The 16,320-nt window shown below is 36.0% G+C and overlaps 1 protein-coding gene across 1 annotated transcript in view; it reads left to right on the top strand.

Moving 5' to 3' along the window:
• Positions 1-2,944: 2,944 nt before the first annotated feature.
• LOC106001753 (vomeronasal type-2 receptor 116-like) overlaps positions 2,945-16,320 on the top strand; it is a 38,355-nt gene continuing 24,979 nt past the window's right edge. Inside the window, 4 exon segments of the mRNA XM_013036742.1 lie at positions 2,945-3,042; positions 11,551-11,839; positions 12,925-13,731; positions 14,782-15,013. Coding sequence (XP_012892196.1) covers positions 2,945-3,042; positions 11,551-11,839; positions 12,925-13,731; positions 14,782-15,013 — 1,426 coding nt within the window.

Raw genomic sequence — 16,320 nt, 5'->3', positions numbered from 1 at the left:
ATAAATAAATATAAATATATATAAAAAACAAAGGTCTGAAATCTTCCCAGATTCTGATCAGTGGATAAATGGACCAAGAATATGGTCTACATACACAATGAGTTTTTGTTCATTCATAAGAGTGAATGATGTACCATGTGTAATGATATGGGAAAACTGGAAAAATGTGTACTAAATGAAGTAAGACAGGCCTAGAAAGAAAGGATAAATATTTTCCTTTAGATATGGAACCTAGAATGAATATATAAAGTAAAAGCATAGGTGATATGCAAGTTGATTCAGATGTATTAACTGAAACACAGTAGATTCATTAGAGAATTCAAATAATGTAATTTCCTACAAAGGCAAAGTCAACTTTCTGCAAAATAAAACACCACAAAACAGTCACTCCAAAGGGGTGGGATCAAATCAGGGGAAAGGGGTGGACATATGAAGAGGAGAAGAGGAGAATGCAGTCACACATCCAATATATATATATACTTCAAAACGAAAAGATGGAAGAGGTGGATAGGGGAGGGATGAGGGAAACATTGAAAGGGATAAAATTGATCAAGTTATGTATGGTATTCATAAACTTCTTTGTTAAAAAGAAACTCCACTTTACAATGATTTAGACAATGTAAATTTTAAAAATAAAAATGAAATAAAATAAGATATTATATGTGTTTTGATGTTTACATGTACATATATACATATATATATAATGTACTCTTTTTTAAAGCACAAGAAGTAACATCTGTCAACAACATCCCTTCTTAAAACCATTACATACAGTTTTTATTATCCCATATTCACAAACATATATTCACTATGTTGGTTATGTGGAATCTGTTACATCTCCATTGACCTTCTTTCTATGCCACAAGCCATGACCTGTATTTCATTTCTGCCATTCATTTTGTTTTACATTTTTGTGCCAATACTATGGCTTGAATTTGGGGCCTGAGTGATATCCCTTTGCATGTTTGTGGACTGTACAGATTCTTCCAATCTGATGCACACCCATTTGTCAATGCTTTCTTGAGGACCATGATAGGGAGTTACTATAGAATGTGCCCTATCTCCAGCCCTTCTTTGCACTGAGTATTTCTATGATAGTATCTTGCTTTTGTTCTATGTCGATGCCTGGGCTCTAGTCTTTCTATTGTTGTTTGCTGCCGCAACTGGAATGACAGGCATATGCCTCAATGTCCAGCTTCTTCTATTTATACAGTATCTCAGGATCTTGTGTTTAGCCTGGGCTGGCTTGGAATCACAATCTTCCTGATCTCAGCCATCCTCATCAGCACACTCACATCAGCATACATCCATATAGACCTACACAGACACACAGACACAGATGTACATACACACACACACACACACACACACACACACAAATACCTTAAGAGGGTCTCATGAAAGTTGTGCCTAAGCCGTTTGTGAACTGTGATCTCAGTCTCAGCCATGTGAGCATGTTGCACTAATCATGACTCTCAATGCCTCCCTCAGTTCCTTAGTGTGTAGAGGCAACCCAAGACCTTTACCTGAGCCACGGTCCAGGACATATTCATCAAGTTTTGCTCTTCTGTCTTAAGCTATTGCATTACTCCTTAGAAAATCTTTACCTCTGTCTATTGCTTCAAGTGTTTCCGTTATTTTTCTATGTAGTTTCATATTTGAAGCTCTTAAGTTGAGGACTCTAATGGAATGACAGGGAACTATTTCCAGTCTTCAACAAGTGGCAATGCAGTTTCAAAAACAAATTTTGTAACAGAAGCAATCTTGTGTCCACTATATGTAAGTGGCCATGTTGTCAACAATCAGTTAACTGGATTGTTCTGAATCATCTATTATGTTTACTGGTTTCCATATGTTCTTGGAACCAATGTCAATGTGATTTTCTTTCAGTGGTTGTGTAATATAGTTTGAAATCAGTTTTCCCATATTTTCCAGCATTGTAAATTTTCCTTATGATTTTGTTTTTTCATTGTGGGAATCCAAATACATTTTAAAAGATTATTTTTTCCTAGGACAACATTGGAATTTGGAAAGAAAATGAACTAGCAAGTTTCTTTGTAAATCGGGCATTTCAAAAATATTCATTCTCATCCAGAAAAATGGGAAGTCCTTCCTGTTCTATTCTTTTCTCTGATTCTTTCTTCTACATCCTCTAGTTTTCAATTCTGATAGTGGATTTTTATGCTGTAGATTTAATTTCCCTTAGACATCTTTGGAGGCTGTGGCAGACAAGTGTGTACAGAGGTGTTTTTCTTCATTAGTGAGTTTGTGTTGGTGGAAAGCCTTCTGCTTGTATCTTTATGGCATTGAAACTGACATATCATTTACGAAAAGAGGATGTTTACCTGGATATGGTATCCTTGAATCGATCCTCTAATTACAATACCCTCATAACTTTAGTTGACAACTCAGATGCATAGACTTTTTCTGGCCACTTCACCATTCACATGACATGATATCATCCCATGCAATCCAGTTGCATCATCCCAAATAACTTGCATGCAAATAGTCTAGACACTTTGGACAAACTCCAACCAAGATAACTCCATCTCTGGAGCCTCACTAAATGTGGTCTTAGATGAAATCACAGCACCTGCAGTGAAGAAGACAAATCTGAAAACATGTTTTCTAACTCATGTTTTTCTTCCTGATGTAAGGCTACAAATACAGAGCCCCTGGGAATACTCTTATACATTACTTCTGGGGACTAACAAGAAGCTTTGATTAGAGATGAGTTATACTGTAGATCTCTGTCAATAAAAAGATACATATGCACTTATACATAACCAAAACTCTGGATCTCACTTCCTGCCAGCTTTTCTGCTTGGCAGAGGATTCAAGGATGTGCCCTCTAGCTTTCACACTCCTCCTTCTCTATCTTCCTCTCCCTGTCAGGTCCTTGGCTAGCACTAGCTGCTTTTCAACAATGAAGCACAGAGCACACATGGATGGAGATGTGATGATCACTGGGTTTTTCCCTCTCTACACTTTGGGAGTAGATCACAGTAACAGCCATGCTTCCAGGCAAGAAGAGAACAAGATGTAAGTACTTTCATAATTTATTTCCATTACTGTTTTATTCTGAGGATGGTCAATGGGTGAGGAAACTCAGGTTGCACACATCAATGATCTCTCTCTCCTCTACACTGACCTTGATCACTATTGCATCCGGTGCAGCTAAGTTTTATAATGTTGTCTTACATCTCCTTTTGACTGATTTTCTGCCTTCAGGCAGGGGAGGACTCCATTCACTTCCATATAGCTTCTTCTTTCCAGGTCTGTAATTTCTTTCCTTTACTATAACATCCCTGTATCTCTTCCATTTCAGCTGTCACTGTGGAATATGTAGTGATGTAACTACAATCAACCTGAGTCACTGGCATGAGTTCTGTATTAAAAGGCTGCCACTTCATTTCCTTATTCCTTATACCAGTGGTCTGAGAACTTTTCTTTAGTAACATGTATATTTTGAGAATGTTAATAAAATTTCTTTTGGTGGCTTATGTCTGTAATCCTAATTATTCATGGAATTGATTTTTGAGGATGGAGGTTTGAAATGAGCCCAAGTAGGAAAATCTATGTGAGTATTTTTAATTGTGTCTATGTGACTTTTATCTCCAATTAAACAGCCAAATGCTGGAAATGATTTTGTGTCTCAAGTGATAATGTGTGAGCCTTTAGCAAAAAAGCACAAGAACCGTGCCTAGGCACTGATTTCATGCCCTAGAAGTAGTGTGCACATGTGCATATGCACAAACACACACACAGTTACATATATACACATTCTTAGCACACAGGAGCAGTTTCTTTTACAACTTAAGCTTTGTGGCATTGTTTCATGTCAGATAGGCTCCACAACACAGGTGTTACCAGGAAGATCAGTGTTATGAATGATTTCCTGTGGAGGCATTTACCTGCCCAAGTTAAATTCTATAGCTAGGATTGCTGGTATTATCCACCAGTAGAGATAATTTTAATTTTGAATAATCTCTAAACTTTAATTACTTTATACCATTACCAAGACTGTAATTTTTCTCTGGGGTAATAAATAACTAATGGGTGTTATGAATACCCAAATGATTGAATATCAGTTTTCTGTTGTGATTACCTAATTTTTACTAGTCTGTTCCTTGATTGGATTTTTTCTATCCTAATATTTAATTTTTAGAACTTTTCTCCTACATTATTCATCCTCTGTGAGATGTATAGCTAGCAAGATGTTTAACTGCTCATTTGGCTTTCCCACCATTTCTTTCACTGTGCTGAAGCTTTTCAATTGGATAAGCACAGTTACTTTACAATTCCAGTGCTTGGGTGGAAGTTATGGCCTTGTATATGGGACAAAGTATTCTCACATTTAATCAAACCCAGAGAATATTTCTTCCTTTTCTTTTATGAGCTATTGACTTTTGTTGAAGTTACCTGTGTATTTATATTTCTCCTCATTTTCACTTTACTTGCAAAGTTCAAGTCTCTATTAAGAACTAATCAATTTTGAAATTAAAAATATATGGTCCAGTTTAAGTGTTTCACACAGGCATGCCTCGTCTCACAATGCCACTGCTTGCTAAGGGTATCATGTTTGGGCATGTGTTATTTGACACCTTCTCCAACAATCAGATATCTATTGTTTACAATTACTTTATGGCCTTATATTTCTTTGATACATGTGTCTGTTATTATCAGAATGTTTTCTGCTATTATAATATTACAACAGGCATAAGGATGATTTCATGTTGTTCTTGTGTCTTAAAATAGCTCTGGCCTATGGAGAATTTTCTTATTCATAAAATTCAATTTTGCCATTTTTCTGTAAAGGAAGTGATAGGAATTTTTATATAGACTGAATCTTCTATGGATGTTTTTTCAGAAATACAGCTAGCTATTTATACTATAGTGGTTCTGGCATGCAGTATAATGGAAGGTGTGCATTCATATGTGGTATATTATGATTTACACATTTTATGGTTAGCTAATTTTACTTCTGTTCTATCACCCTGTTTTTCTTGTAGAACCTCCTTTTTGCTTTATTGATTATTGGCATTTAGTTTTTCGTCTCTAATTCTTTTTCTTCTACTTTCATTCTTTGTGCTAATTTTGGGTTTGTTTCTCTAGTTGCTTGAGATTCAGCATAGATTCTTTATACAACATATGTACTCCTGATTTCATCAACGTGTTACAGTTTCAATTCTTTGCTCTTTTTCTATATCTATAGATTCTGATATTCTGTTTTTATTTATATTTGTTCCAAACATCAGTAAACTTCTTGTATAGTTATAGATATATATAAATATACAGTTATATACCTGTTATTTATACATTATATATAATATATATTGTATTTGTAATATATTATATAATATATATACTCTTACGAGTAAATTTAATACATTTTCAAATATTATTTTCTTTATATAATTGTACAAAGTAGTTGTACAGAGCAGTTAATGAATACAGTGTGTCTTGATCAATGTCACACCTTTGAAGATTCTCACCCACCACACCCACCACAAGCCCATCCCTCAATTTTCTTAAATGTACATTATGTCTTGGATGTTTACCATTTAACATAGAAATATATGTATACAAAGCATCCGGATCTATTTCACCCCTTCAATGTGCTTCACCTGTTCTACCTAGTCCTTCCCCTATTTACCCCAGTTCTGTGGCATATACAATGCATACTTAGCTGCGTTTTACTCATTTTCCACATCCTTGCTTCTATTCCTCTGCATTTGTCCTTCCACAACCCACCAAGCACTCATTTTGTTGGCCTTTGTCTTTATCTTGCTAAGGAATTATATTATTTGTGCTTCCCATAGATTCTATTATATTTTGGTTAATTCATTTACAATTCCTTGGGTGCAATCCAGTTTGCTTACTTCGAGATGTATAAGATACATACTAGTTCCCATTAAGGAGGGAAATCATGCAACCTGTGCTTCTCTGGGTCTGGATTTTTCACTTAATGTAATCTTCTCCTAGTCATTCCATTTCTTTACAAATGGGATGTTGAATCTTGGAGGAATCAACATTTTGAGCTCCACATATATTTTGAATATGCGACCTTTCTCTGATGGATACCTGGTAAAAATCTCCTGTTCTGTGGTCTTTCCGTTGTTCCCTACATGGTTTGCAGAGCAGAAAATTTTATGTTTGGTATAGTCCCATTTATCAGTCATTGTAAATTTTATTTGTTCTGATTCAGGAATTTCACCTAGAAAATTTTTAATCTGTTTTGAGGGGCCCTCCTCTGCCTGAAAAAGTTTGAAGTTTTCTGGCTTTACATTGTGTTCTTGGATACAGTTTAAATTGACGCTGGTGCAAGGTGATATATAGATATCTAGTTTTAATTTTCTACACATGGATGTCTAGTATTGCCAGCATTATTCTTTATGCCTATATTTTGGCCCCTTTATCAAATATTTGAAGGGTATAGGTCTTTAAGATCATTTCATGGTGTTCTGTTCCATTGCTTCTCTGGCTTGTCTTTTTGTCATGCTGTTTTCATTACTATGCGGCTCTAATAGAGCTTGAAATTCAGTATTGTCAATTGTTGAACACTTTTCTGACCACTAAGAATAGCTTTGCTTTTCATGGTCTTTTCTAATTCCCTTTGAGTTTTGGATTGCTTTCTCTGTCTCTGAATAATTTTGTTTAGATTTTTGGATATTGCATTGAATTTGTAAATTACTTTGGACAGATTTTCCATTTATACAACATTAATTTTTCCAGCCCAGGAACACAGAATATCTTCTTATCTACTTAAATTCTCCTTGCTTTCCTTTTTCAAATTGTTAGAATTTTCATTAGAGTGGTCTTTCCAGTATTTGTTCACTCCCAGTTATTTTATATTTTTGAGACAATTGCAAATGGGGTGCTATTTTATTTTATTTTATTTTATTTGGGTCCGGTTATGGGGCCTGAACTCTGGGCCTGGGCGCTGTCCCTCACCTCTTCAGCTCAAGGCTAGCGCTACCACTTGAGCCACAGCGCCACTTCCGGCTTTTTTCTTTTTGCTTATATAGTGCTGAGGAATTGACCCCAGGGCCTCAGGCATGCAAGGCAAGCACTTTACCACTGAGCCACCTTCCCAGCCCCATGGGGTGCTATTTTAATTTCAGCGTTGAACTTTGTCAATGGCAAAGAGAAAAGCAATTCATTTTTGTGCGTTGATTTTGAACCTGGCTATTTTGTCGAAGTTCAGGATCAATTGTAGTAGAAAAGGAAGAGGAGATTTAGGATTCCCTTAAGTACATGATCATGTCATCTATACAAAGGGATGGTTGTACTCATCCTTCCCTATTTGGCTCACCAAATGCTTTACCCCTGCATACTGCTCTTGCTACAAATTTTAATACTATATTGAAGAGTAATAAAGAGTGTGGACATCCTTGTTTCCTGAATTTAGAGTAAATATCTTTAGTTGTTCACCATTAAGCATAAAACTGGCTGTGGATTGTTCATACACAGTCTTTCTTACATTGAGGAATGTTCCAAAGATTCCTAGCTTCTCCAGACCTTTCATCATGAAAGCGTATGGATATCAATTAAATATTTTTTCTGCTTCCGTTGAGTTAATCATGCAGCTTTTGCCCTTGCTTGTGCTGATGTTAATTGACTTGCATATGTTAAACCAGGTTTGCATCCCTGGCATGCATCCCTTCAAACATAAGGTATGATTTTCTGCATCAGTTGTTGGGTTCTATTTGCCTTTATTTTGTTGAAAGGTATTTTATTAAGATTAATTGAGGAGAAAGATACAGAGTTGTTTTTTCTCACTGTGGCTTTCTCTTGTTTGGAGATGAGTGTAATATTGGCTTCATAGAATGATCAGTGTTCCCTCCTTTCTATGTCATTAAAGTGTTTGAAGAGTACTGGTGAAAATTCTCCTTTAAAAGTCTTTTAGAATTCATTTGTAACTCCATCAGGTGCTGAGCATTTCTGGAGAGGGAGGTATGTTATTGCCAATGCAATTTCCTTGCTTGTGAATGGCCTGTTTATTTTATTAATGGAAATTTACTTTATTTATCATATATTATTGGTACTGTAGAGTTGATATGTAGAGGGTTTATAAGTACATGAGTAATGAGTACAATTGTTTTTGAATCTTGTCTGTTCTTTCAACACGCTCTCCCTGTCTTTCCCAGCCATATCACCCACAACATATCCAGTTCATTTTCTACATAGTTTCTTTTGAATATCACTGTTCATTCTATCCCTCTGTTTCTCTGATTCCCATTCCCTTTTCAGCTCTCATAAACTTATAGAAGAAGAATATGGGGACCGAAATCACAGGGAATAAACCAGAGTAGAAACAAACCACAGACAAAAGTAATGTTCCCAAAGTTATTAACACACTTCTGGGAACATTACTTTTGTCTGTGGTTTGTTTATGTATCAATTGACCAATTTTCTTCCTCTGAGAAGTCTTTCTTAAAGTCTTTGGCCCTTTTATTGATTGGGTTGTTGACTTGGAAAGTTTCATTCTGTGCTATTAATTTTTGAGATCTAGGTATGTGTTAGATATGACCCCTTTGTCTGACATAGAGCTAGTCAAATTTTTTTCTCCCATTCTGTGGGCTATTCAATTATCCTCCTAGCTAAGTCTCTTGCTATGCAGAATCACTTCAGTTTAATACAGTTCCATTTATTCAGTCTTTCTTAGATTTGTTGTGATTCCGGATCTTTGTTTAGAACTTTTACCATGATGCTATAAGGATTAGATGTTTCCCTAGTCCTTCCTGTAATATTTTCACAATATCTGGCCTTACATTGAGATATTTGATCCATTTAGAGTTCATTCTGATGCAGTGTGATATATGGATATAAAGCCTCTGTTTTCTGCATGTAGATAGCCAATTTTGCCAGCACTGTTCTTGTAAGATGCTATCTTTCTTGGAAGCTCTGTTTCTGGGTCCATTATCAAATATTAGGTGACTATATGTTTGTGAGATTGTTTCTATGTCTTTTGTTATGTTTTATTGGGCTTCAGGCGTTTTCTTGTGCCAATACCAAAATGTTTTTATTACTATTGCTCTGTAATATTCAACTTTGGTATTGAACTTACTACAGCACTTTTCCTCCTGCTAAGGATTTTATTTTTGCTACTCTAGATCTTTAACTATTTCATATGAATTTCTCTCTTTCTTGAAGAATGTTGCTGGAATTTTGATGGGTATTGAATTGGATTTGTATATTGCTCTAGACAGAATTGCTATTTTCATGATGTTCATTCTTTCATACCAGAAGCATGTGATATTTTCACATTTCCTAAAGTCTGCTTCAAGGCCTTTATAAGAGTTTAAAACATTTTCACAATATAGATCCTTCCCATCTTTGGTTAAGTTAATTCTTAAGTATTATTGTGAAGCTATTACAAATGACATTGCTTTCTTGATTTCAGTACCAGTCTTCTCACTGTTGCCATACAGGAAGGCTACTCATTTCTGTGGTTTGATTTAATATCTCGAGTTTGTGGAGTATAGAGTGTGTTCATATTTGAAGAACTTATAGATTCCTCCTGTGAATACATTTAGTCTTGGGGTTTTCATGAATGGGAGGGTTTAGGTCATTTCAATTGCCTTAACTGTTATTGGCTATTAGACCACCACCTGGAACTAGTCATCCAAGGAAGGAGTCCTCTAGAAGGTACTCACAGATTCCAGTGTCAATTTTGAGCTGGGTATCAGGAGTCTTCTTTTTTTTTTTTAATTTTTTTTTTTGGTCTGGTCGTGGGGCCTGAACTCTGGCCCTGGACGCTGTCCCTCAGCTCTTCAGCTCAAGGCTAGCGCTCTACCACTTGAGCCACAGCGCCACTTCCGGCTTTTTTCTTTTTGCTTATGTTGTGCTGAGGAATCGAACCCAGGGCCTTGAGCATGCAAGGCAAGCGCTCTACCACTGAGCCACCTTCCCAGCCCCCAGGAGTCTTCTTGAGGGGCCTCTGTTTCTGGATGTGGCAGTCTAAATCTCCTCTTCCTTTTTCTTCCTAGCTATACATGATAAGTACATTAAAATGACCCAGAAGAAATATTTTTATCTTACTGCTTATTTCACTTAGCATCAGCCTATAAGATCATATATATATTGACCTCTTCTGCTTGTCCTAGACATTTACTAGTTATTGCAGAAAAGGAAAACTATGAGATCTATGTTTCTCTGAGTCTGCTTACTTCACTTGATGTAATTTTTCTAAGTCTTTGTATTTCCTAACAACTGGGGCAGTGTCATTCTTTATGATGGAGGCATAAAATTCCATTATATATATATATATAAAAAATCTTATATATATATAAAACATTTTTGATCCATTCATCTACCGAGGGACAACTGGGTTGGTTCCATATCTTAACTATGGTGAATAATCCTGTGATAAACATAGTTGTGCTGGTAGCTTTAGTATAGCCTTGTTTATGATTGTTTGAGTAAATGCCCAAAGTTGGGATTGCTGGGTCACAGGGGAGCTCAATCTTCAAATTTTGAAAAATCTTTTTCATACATCTTCATTCTTACATTTTATTCCTCCACATGTGTATGTACAAATTCACTATTGTCTTCTGTCTAGAGCATTTAAAATATGACAGACTTTGTGATCATTTCACATATACCTATAGTATATATTGAACATTTCATTAGTATACCCATTGTGCCTTCATTGTTTCATTTTAAACAATACCAAGTGATTTCATTATATTACTTTCTTTAGAATATGCCCACACTCAAGCTTGCATGTAAATACACACAAACACACACAGACACTCACACATACCTTGTCGCACACAAACAGAACACGGAAAAAGAAGGAAAAGTACTTTGATTCTCTTTATTTTGCTCTATTGTTTCCTTTCCAGTCTCTAATTAAACATATTGGGAAGAGAGTAATGAAAAATGAATTTAACCATGGAGGCCTTGGAACTGAGCTTTCTATGCAAACCTTACCTACGATTTTCTCCTCAACCCTCATGCCATGGGTTTCTTATTTCAAATTGACTTCCTTGAAATTGGATGCATCTTTTTGTTTTGTTATATAAACAAAAATTAAATCTCCACCAACAATAGTTTAGCTCTTTTTCTTGTTATCAGTAAGAACTATTCAATATGCTGGTCTGTGAGCAGAGCTTGCTATAAACTTATTCATAAATAACACTTTTCTTCTGAACATTGCAGTCAAATTAAACATTCCGTAGTTAGCCTGACATGCCAAATATATACATAATATAAAATGGGTGACTGGAAACACCAGAATCATTTTCCACACTGGTATAGCTAATTTCCCTAATGTAAAGGCAATACAACATTTGGTGTCTCATGAAAACTGAATCAAAGACAAGAGAGTTTTGCTCTAGTGCATGCGGTGATAGGGAAAACAAGCTCTATCTCGACTTAAATAACTTTACGAATCTCATTTATGACAAATGTTCTTCATGTCTTTTGTAGATCTTTACACAAACATAAGACACTGCATTCACATTAAATTCTAACCAAGCATTTAAGGTATTGAAGTCTTAAGTTTTGAAATATTCCTCCTCAATTTCTTTGCTCATTATACAGCTTTATGTTCAAGAACTATCAGTTTGTTTTGGCCTTGGCTTTTGCTATTGAGGAGATCAACAAAAATCCTGATCTTTTACATAACTTGACTCTGGGATATGATATCTATGATGTTGAATTAAGAACTTGGACAATGTTTAAGAATCCCTTCACTTGTCTCTTTGGGAAGTACAAGATTCCAAACTACTCCTGCATTCCAGACAGCATGACTATAGCAGTACTTACAGGACCATCAGGAATAACATCTGACCAGATTGGGACATTGCTAAGTCTCTACAGATTTCCACAGGTGAGGTGAAAAGTGTGGAAGTATATAATGATGTCTAATTTGGTGGCATTTCAGGTGATAGAAGAGAATGATAGGAAGAGATTCTTTTTATGAACCCATCCATTTTTGTAGTATCAAAGAGTATTTACTCTAATATAGTTGGAAATATATATTTGCACACTTTGGAAAAAGAAGATTTGAGCAGACAAATGGATAATTCACTGTTTCAATTGATAGCAATAATTTTCTTTAATGAATCAGGAAATGGAGAGGACTTTGCAGTGTACAGAGTGAGCAAGGTACTTATGACTCACACTATAATCTTAGCTAATCAGGTAACATGTATGTCTAATTAACCTGCAAAGGGCACAAGGTGAATATGTGACTCCATTGGTGCAGCACAAGTCTTGAGGAAGATTGCCAGTGAAGTGCAAGAAGTTATGAATTTGTGCCCTTGTACTGGCATTCATGTACTCACACACACACACAAACACACACACACACACACACACACACACACGAAAGATACCATGATGAATGAAGTAAATCTGGCTCAAAACAAGAAAGGGTAAATGTGTCCTGTCTTATATGAAAGTTAGATCTAAAATATGAACATTTAATATGAAATATGGAAGATGCACATAGCCACTTACATATATAGATGATCAATCTGACTAAAGTATGATATACGTAAGGGTGGAACTCCATGGTGGAACTTTTCTGATCTACTGACAGCATGAAAAATGAACACCAAAACATGAAGAATATCTTGTCTGAGGGGGTAGGTGTTAAGGGGAAAATAGAAAGGAATATAGAATCAGTTGTTGGTGAAAAGAACCATAATATACAATTGCCATATGTGAAAATGGAATTAGGAGTAGGTGATGTTGATATAGTTGAGAAGAGTTGATAGGAATAGTGTTGAAGATCAAGAGATAATTACAAGTCAATTGATAGGTTGTGTAAAAACAAACTATTTTTTTTCAAAACTGAAATAAAACCTGCCTTCCACCTACTTCAACTGTTTTTTAACAGACTTCAAGACTAAGATTGTGATACATGGCAATCTTCTCATTCATGAAGTGTCCAATTTTCTTTCTCTTTAGTTTACCTTTGGGCCTTTTGATCGTAGCCTGAGTGATCATAACAAGTTTCCTGCTCTCTATCAGATGGCTCCAAAAGATACACCAATAGCCACTGCCATGGTTTCATTACTTCTTCATTTCAGCTGGAACTGGGTGGGACTGTTGACCTCACAAGATGAGAATGCTTCATGGGTTCTTGCTGAATTGAAAGAAGAGATGGCCAAGAACAGAGTTTGTATAGCCTATGAGCTAGTGATGTCAACCCAAGACACATCACATATATTCAAACTCGTAGCAGTTCATAATGAGATAAATATATCTTCAGCAAGTGTTCTCATCATATATGGTGATAATGATTCACTGATGGGTTTAGTGGTATTTATCGAGCAAATTTTTATACATGGCAAAGTTTGCATTATGAACTCACAGTGGGATTTCACACTGAAAAGGAGATATTTCATGCTAGGCTCATTGCATGTACCTCTTATTTTTACACACCATTATGTAGATGTTTCTGGATTCACAGATTTTATCAAGGCAGCTAAGCCTTCAAAATACCCAGAAGACATTTTTCTTGCCAGATTGTGGTTTCTGTCTTTTAATTGCTCAGCTTCTGAGTCTGACTGTGTGACATGGGACAACTGTGTTCATGATGCCTCTTTGGATTTGTTGCCTGTGCATATTTTTGATATGACTATGTCTAGAGACAGTTACAATGTTTACAACGCTGTGTATGCTGTGGCCCAGACTCTCCATTTGATGCTTCTTCATCAAACAGAAATTCAAACAATGGACAATAGAAAAGAAAAAGTGCCTTCCCCTGAACAGGTAATTTCTTCCATGTTGGGGTACACACAGCATGAGCAAAGGCACTTTCTAGAGGGGTTCCTTAATGTATGAAATTAAATATTTTTTATGTATGTATGTGTGTTCCTGGATATGTATATGCATATATTATGTGTGTTTATATTCACAAATATGTATGTATGTTTTTATTCATATGTCATACATAACTTGGTTGCTGAAATTAATGAATATATCAATATTTAAAGTAATTCTCTCAACTCTTACACTTTTTACCTTCTAGTATTAGAAACAACCATAAACACAAAAATTGAAAAAAATGTAGATTCACATTTTATGTATGGATATGCTGTTAAGAAAACAGTCTGCCATTAACAAGGATAAAATATATTCCATCTTTCTATAAATTAATTTTGGCAAGTGCCTGAGTCTCTTTATGCTCAAAGCTAGTGCTCAACCACTTAAGCACAGCATTTTTCTGGCTTTTTCTGAATTGTTTATTGGAGACATGATTCTCATGAACTTTTCTGCCTAAGCTGGCTTCCAAGCATGATTCTGAACTGAGCCACCTGCATAGCTTGGTTTACATCCATAAGCCAAGAGGAACTTGCTCATGAATTCCATTAGTTACTAATAACCTCAACATGTTCATAGCTAGTGTTTTGAAAACTTTAAATAGAGCTTTTCCCTATGACTATATTCAGTCAAATCATAGGATAACCAAATGAAGAAAATTATCCATATTTTTCATAAGTGACCAAGTTTCATTCAACTTTTGGCATTAACCATCTAACAACCACAAATTATAGACATTCATAAAACAGTGGTTTGGGTAAGATGGGCTAAATTGATTTCTCTGGAAAAAAGTCTTTCTACTACTTTTCTGAGTGATCAGGAAAGAAGTGATTATTTTTAATTCCTCCATAGATTTTTCTTCTGAGATACTTCATTGTGTGTCTCTACTCTTTTTGAATTCAGAATCAGAGATTAAAGGCAATCAGGAGTATTTCTTACTTCATGTTTTCTGTCTTAACTCTGGGATTCACTTAACCACAGATGATGTCTCTCTTTTAGCTGCACATTTTTCTGAAAAGCATCCAGTTTTACAATCCAACTAGAGCTCAAGGAATTTGGGATGAGAAATCCAAACAGGAGCCAGAGTATGACATTCTGAACATTTGGAATTTTCCAGAAGGTTTGGAACTTGCAGTGAAGATAGGCAAGTTTTCTCCATATGCTCCACATGGTAATCAACTATCTTTATCTGAAGATATGGTAGAGTGGGCCATTGGAACTACAGAGGTGAGTTGGATCTACCCTAATAATTTTAAGCACACACAAATCAGCAAGAGTAACCCTTTAAATTTATACCTGGCTGAATGCCAGCAACTTTCTCCTATAATCCTACCAATTAATAGAGCTTATATGGAAATATAATAGTTTAGAGTCAGCTCAGACAGGAAAGTCTGTAGGAATTTGATCTCCAATTAACCTCCAAAAATCTGGAAGAACTGTGACTCTGGTAGTGGAATGTTATCCTTGAGCTAAAATAGCTCAAGTCCAGTGCACAGGACTTGAGTTCAAGCCCGAGGATCAGAACCAAAAAAGTGAAATGTGTTTCTACATGTTGATTTTGAATGTTGTAAATTACATTTTTCCCAGTAGGTATCTAACACTGTGATAAAGTACCTGAGGAGTAAATTCAATTGATTGAAATGTTTCTTTTGCTCCTTTCTGTGGAGGTTTATTTAATGGTTAATTGAGCTGCTATTTAACTATCTTTGTTTAGAGGAATCATTGAAGGAATCTGTGTCAAGGGTCTCATGTCTTGGTCACTGGAAACAATGAGAAAGATGAGGTGACCCGGTGTTCACATAACCCTATAAAGTTGAGGTTTCCTCCTTGCTCTTCCCCATAGCACAGATGACTAGGAGACAAGTGATTTTTTCTTCCCCCATGGTATAACTCCTGTTTTCACTCTATTTGCTTCAGGTGCCCTGAGTCCTGTGTGTTTGTGTGTGTGTGCACGCACGTGTAAGTGTGTGTGTGTTTCTAATTTGTGGAGTGGAAGGAAAATAACAAAATGTTGAAATAAGGATACAGGTTGACCCACTGTAACAATAAGATGTACAAGACACTATGTTGAAAAGTAACTTTACAAATTGGGCGGGGGAGGAGGGAGGATTTGGGGAAGAAAGAGATAGTAGTGGAAAAACAAGGAGGAGGTTACAATGCTTGATATACAATGTGGGGCTAGGAAGGTGGCTCAGTGGTAGAACACTTGCCTTGCATGCCTGAGGCCCTGGGTTTGATTCCTCAGCACCACATAAGCAAAAACAAAAAAAGCCGGAAGTGGTAATGTGGCTCACATGGTAGAGCGCTAGCCTTGAGCTGAAGAGCTGAGGGAAAGTGCCCAGGCCCATAGTTAAGGCCCCGTGACCAGACCCCACCACACACACAAAAAAGACAATGTTTTTTCTTAAGTTTATTTTTATTTATTTTTTATTGTGAAAATACTGTACAGAGGGGTTACAATTACATGGGCAATATAATGAGTACATGTCTTATCAAGCATTGTAGCCTCTTCCTTTGTTTCCCCTTCCCATCCCTTCC

The sequence above is a fragment of the Dipodomys ordii genome, unplaced genomic scaffold (genome assembly GCF_000151885.1).
Source record: "Dipodomys ordii isolate 6190 unplaced genomic scaffold, Dord_2.0 Scaffold397, whole genome shotgun sequence".
Lineage (NCBI taxonomy): Eukaryota > Metazoa > Chordata > Mammalia > Rodentia > Heteromyidae > Dipodomys > Dipodomys ordii.
This window is presented reverse-complemented; position numbering and strand designations above follow the sequence as displayed.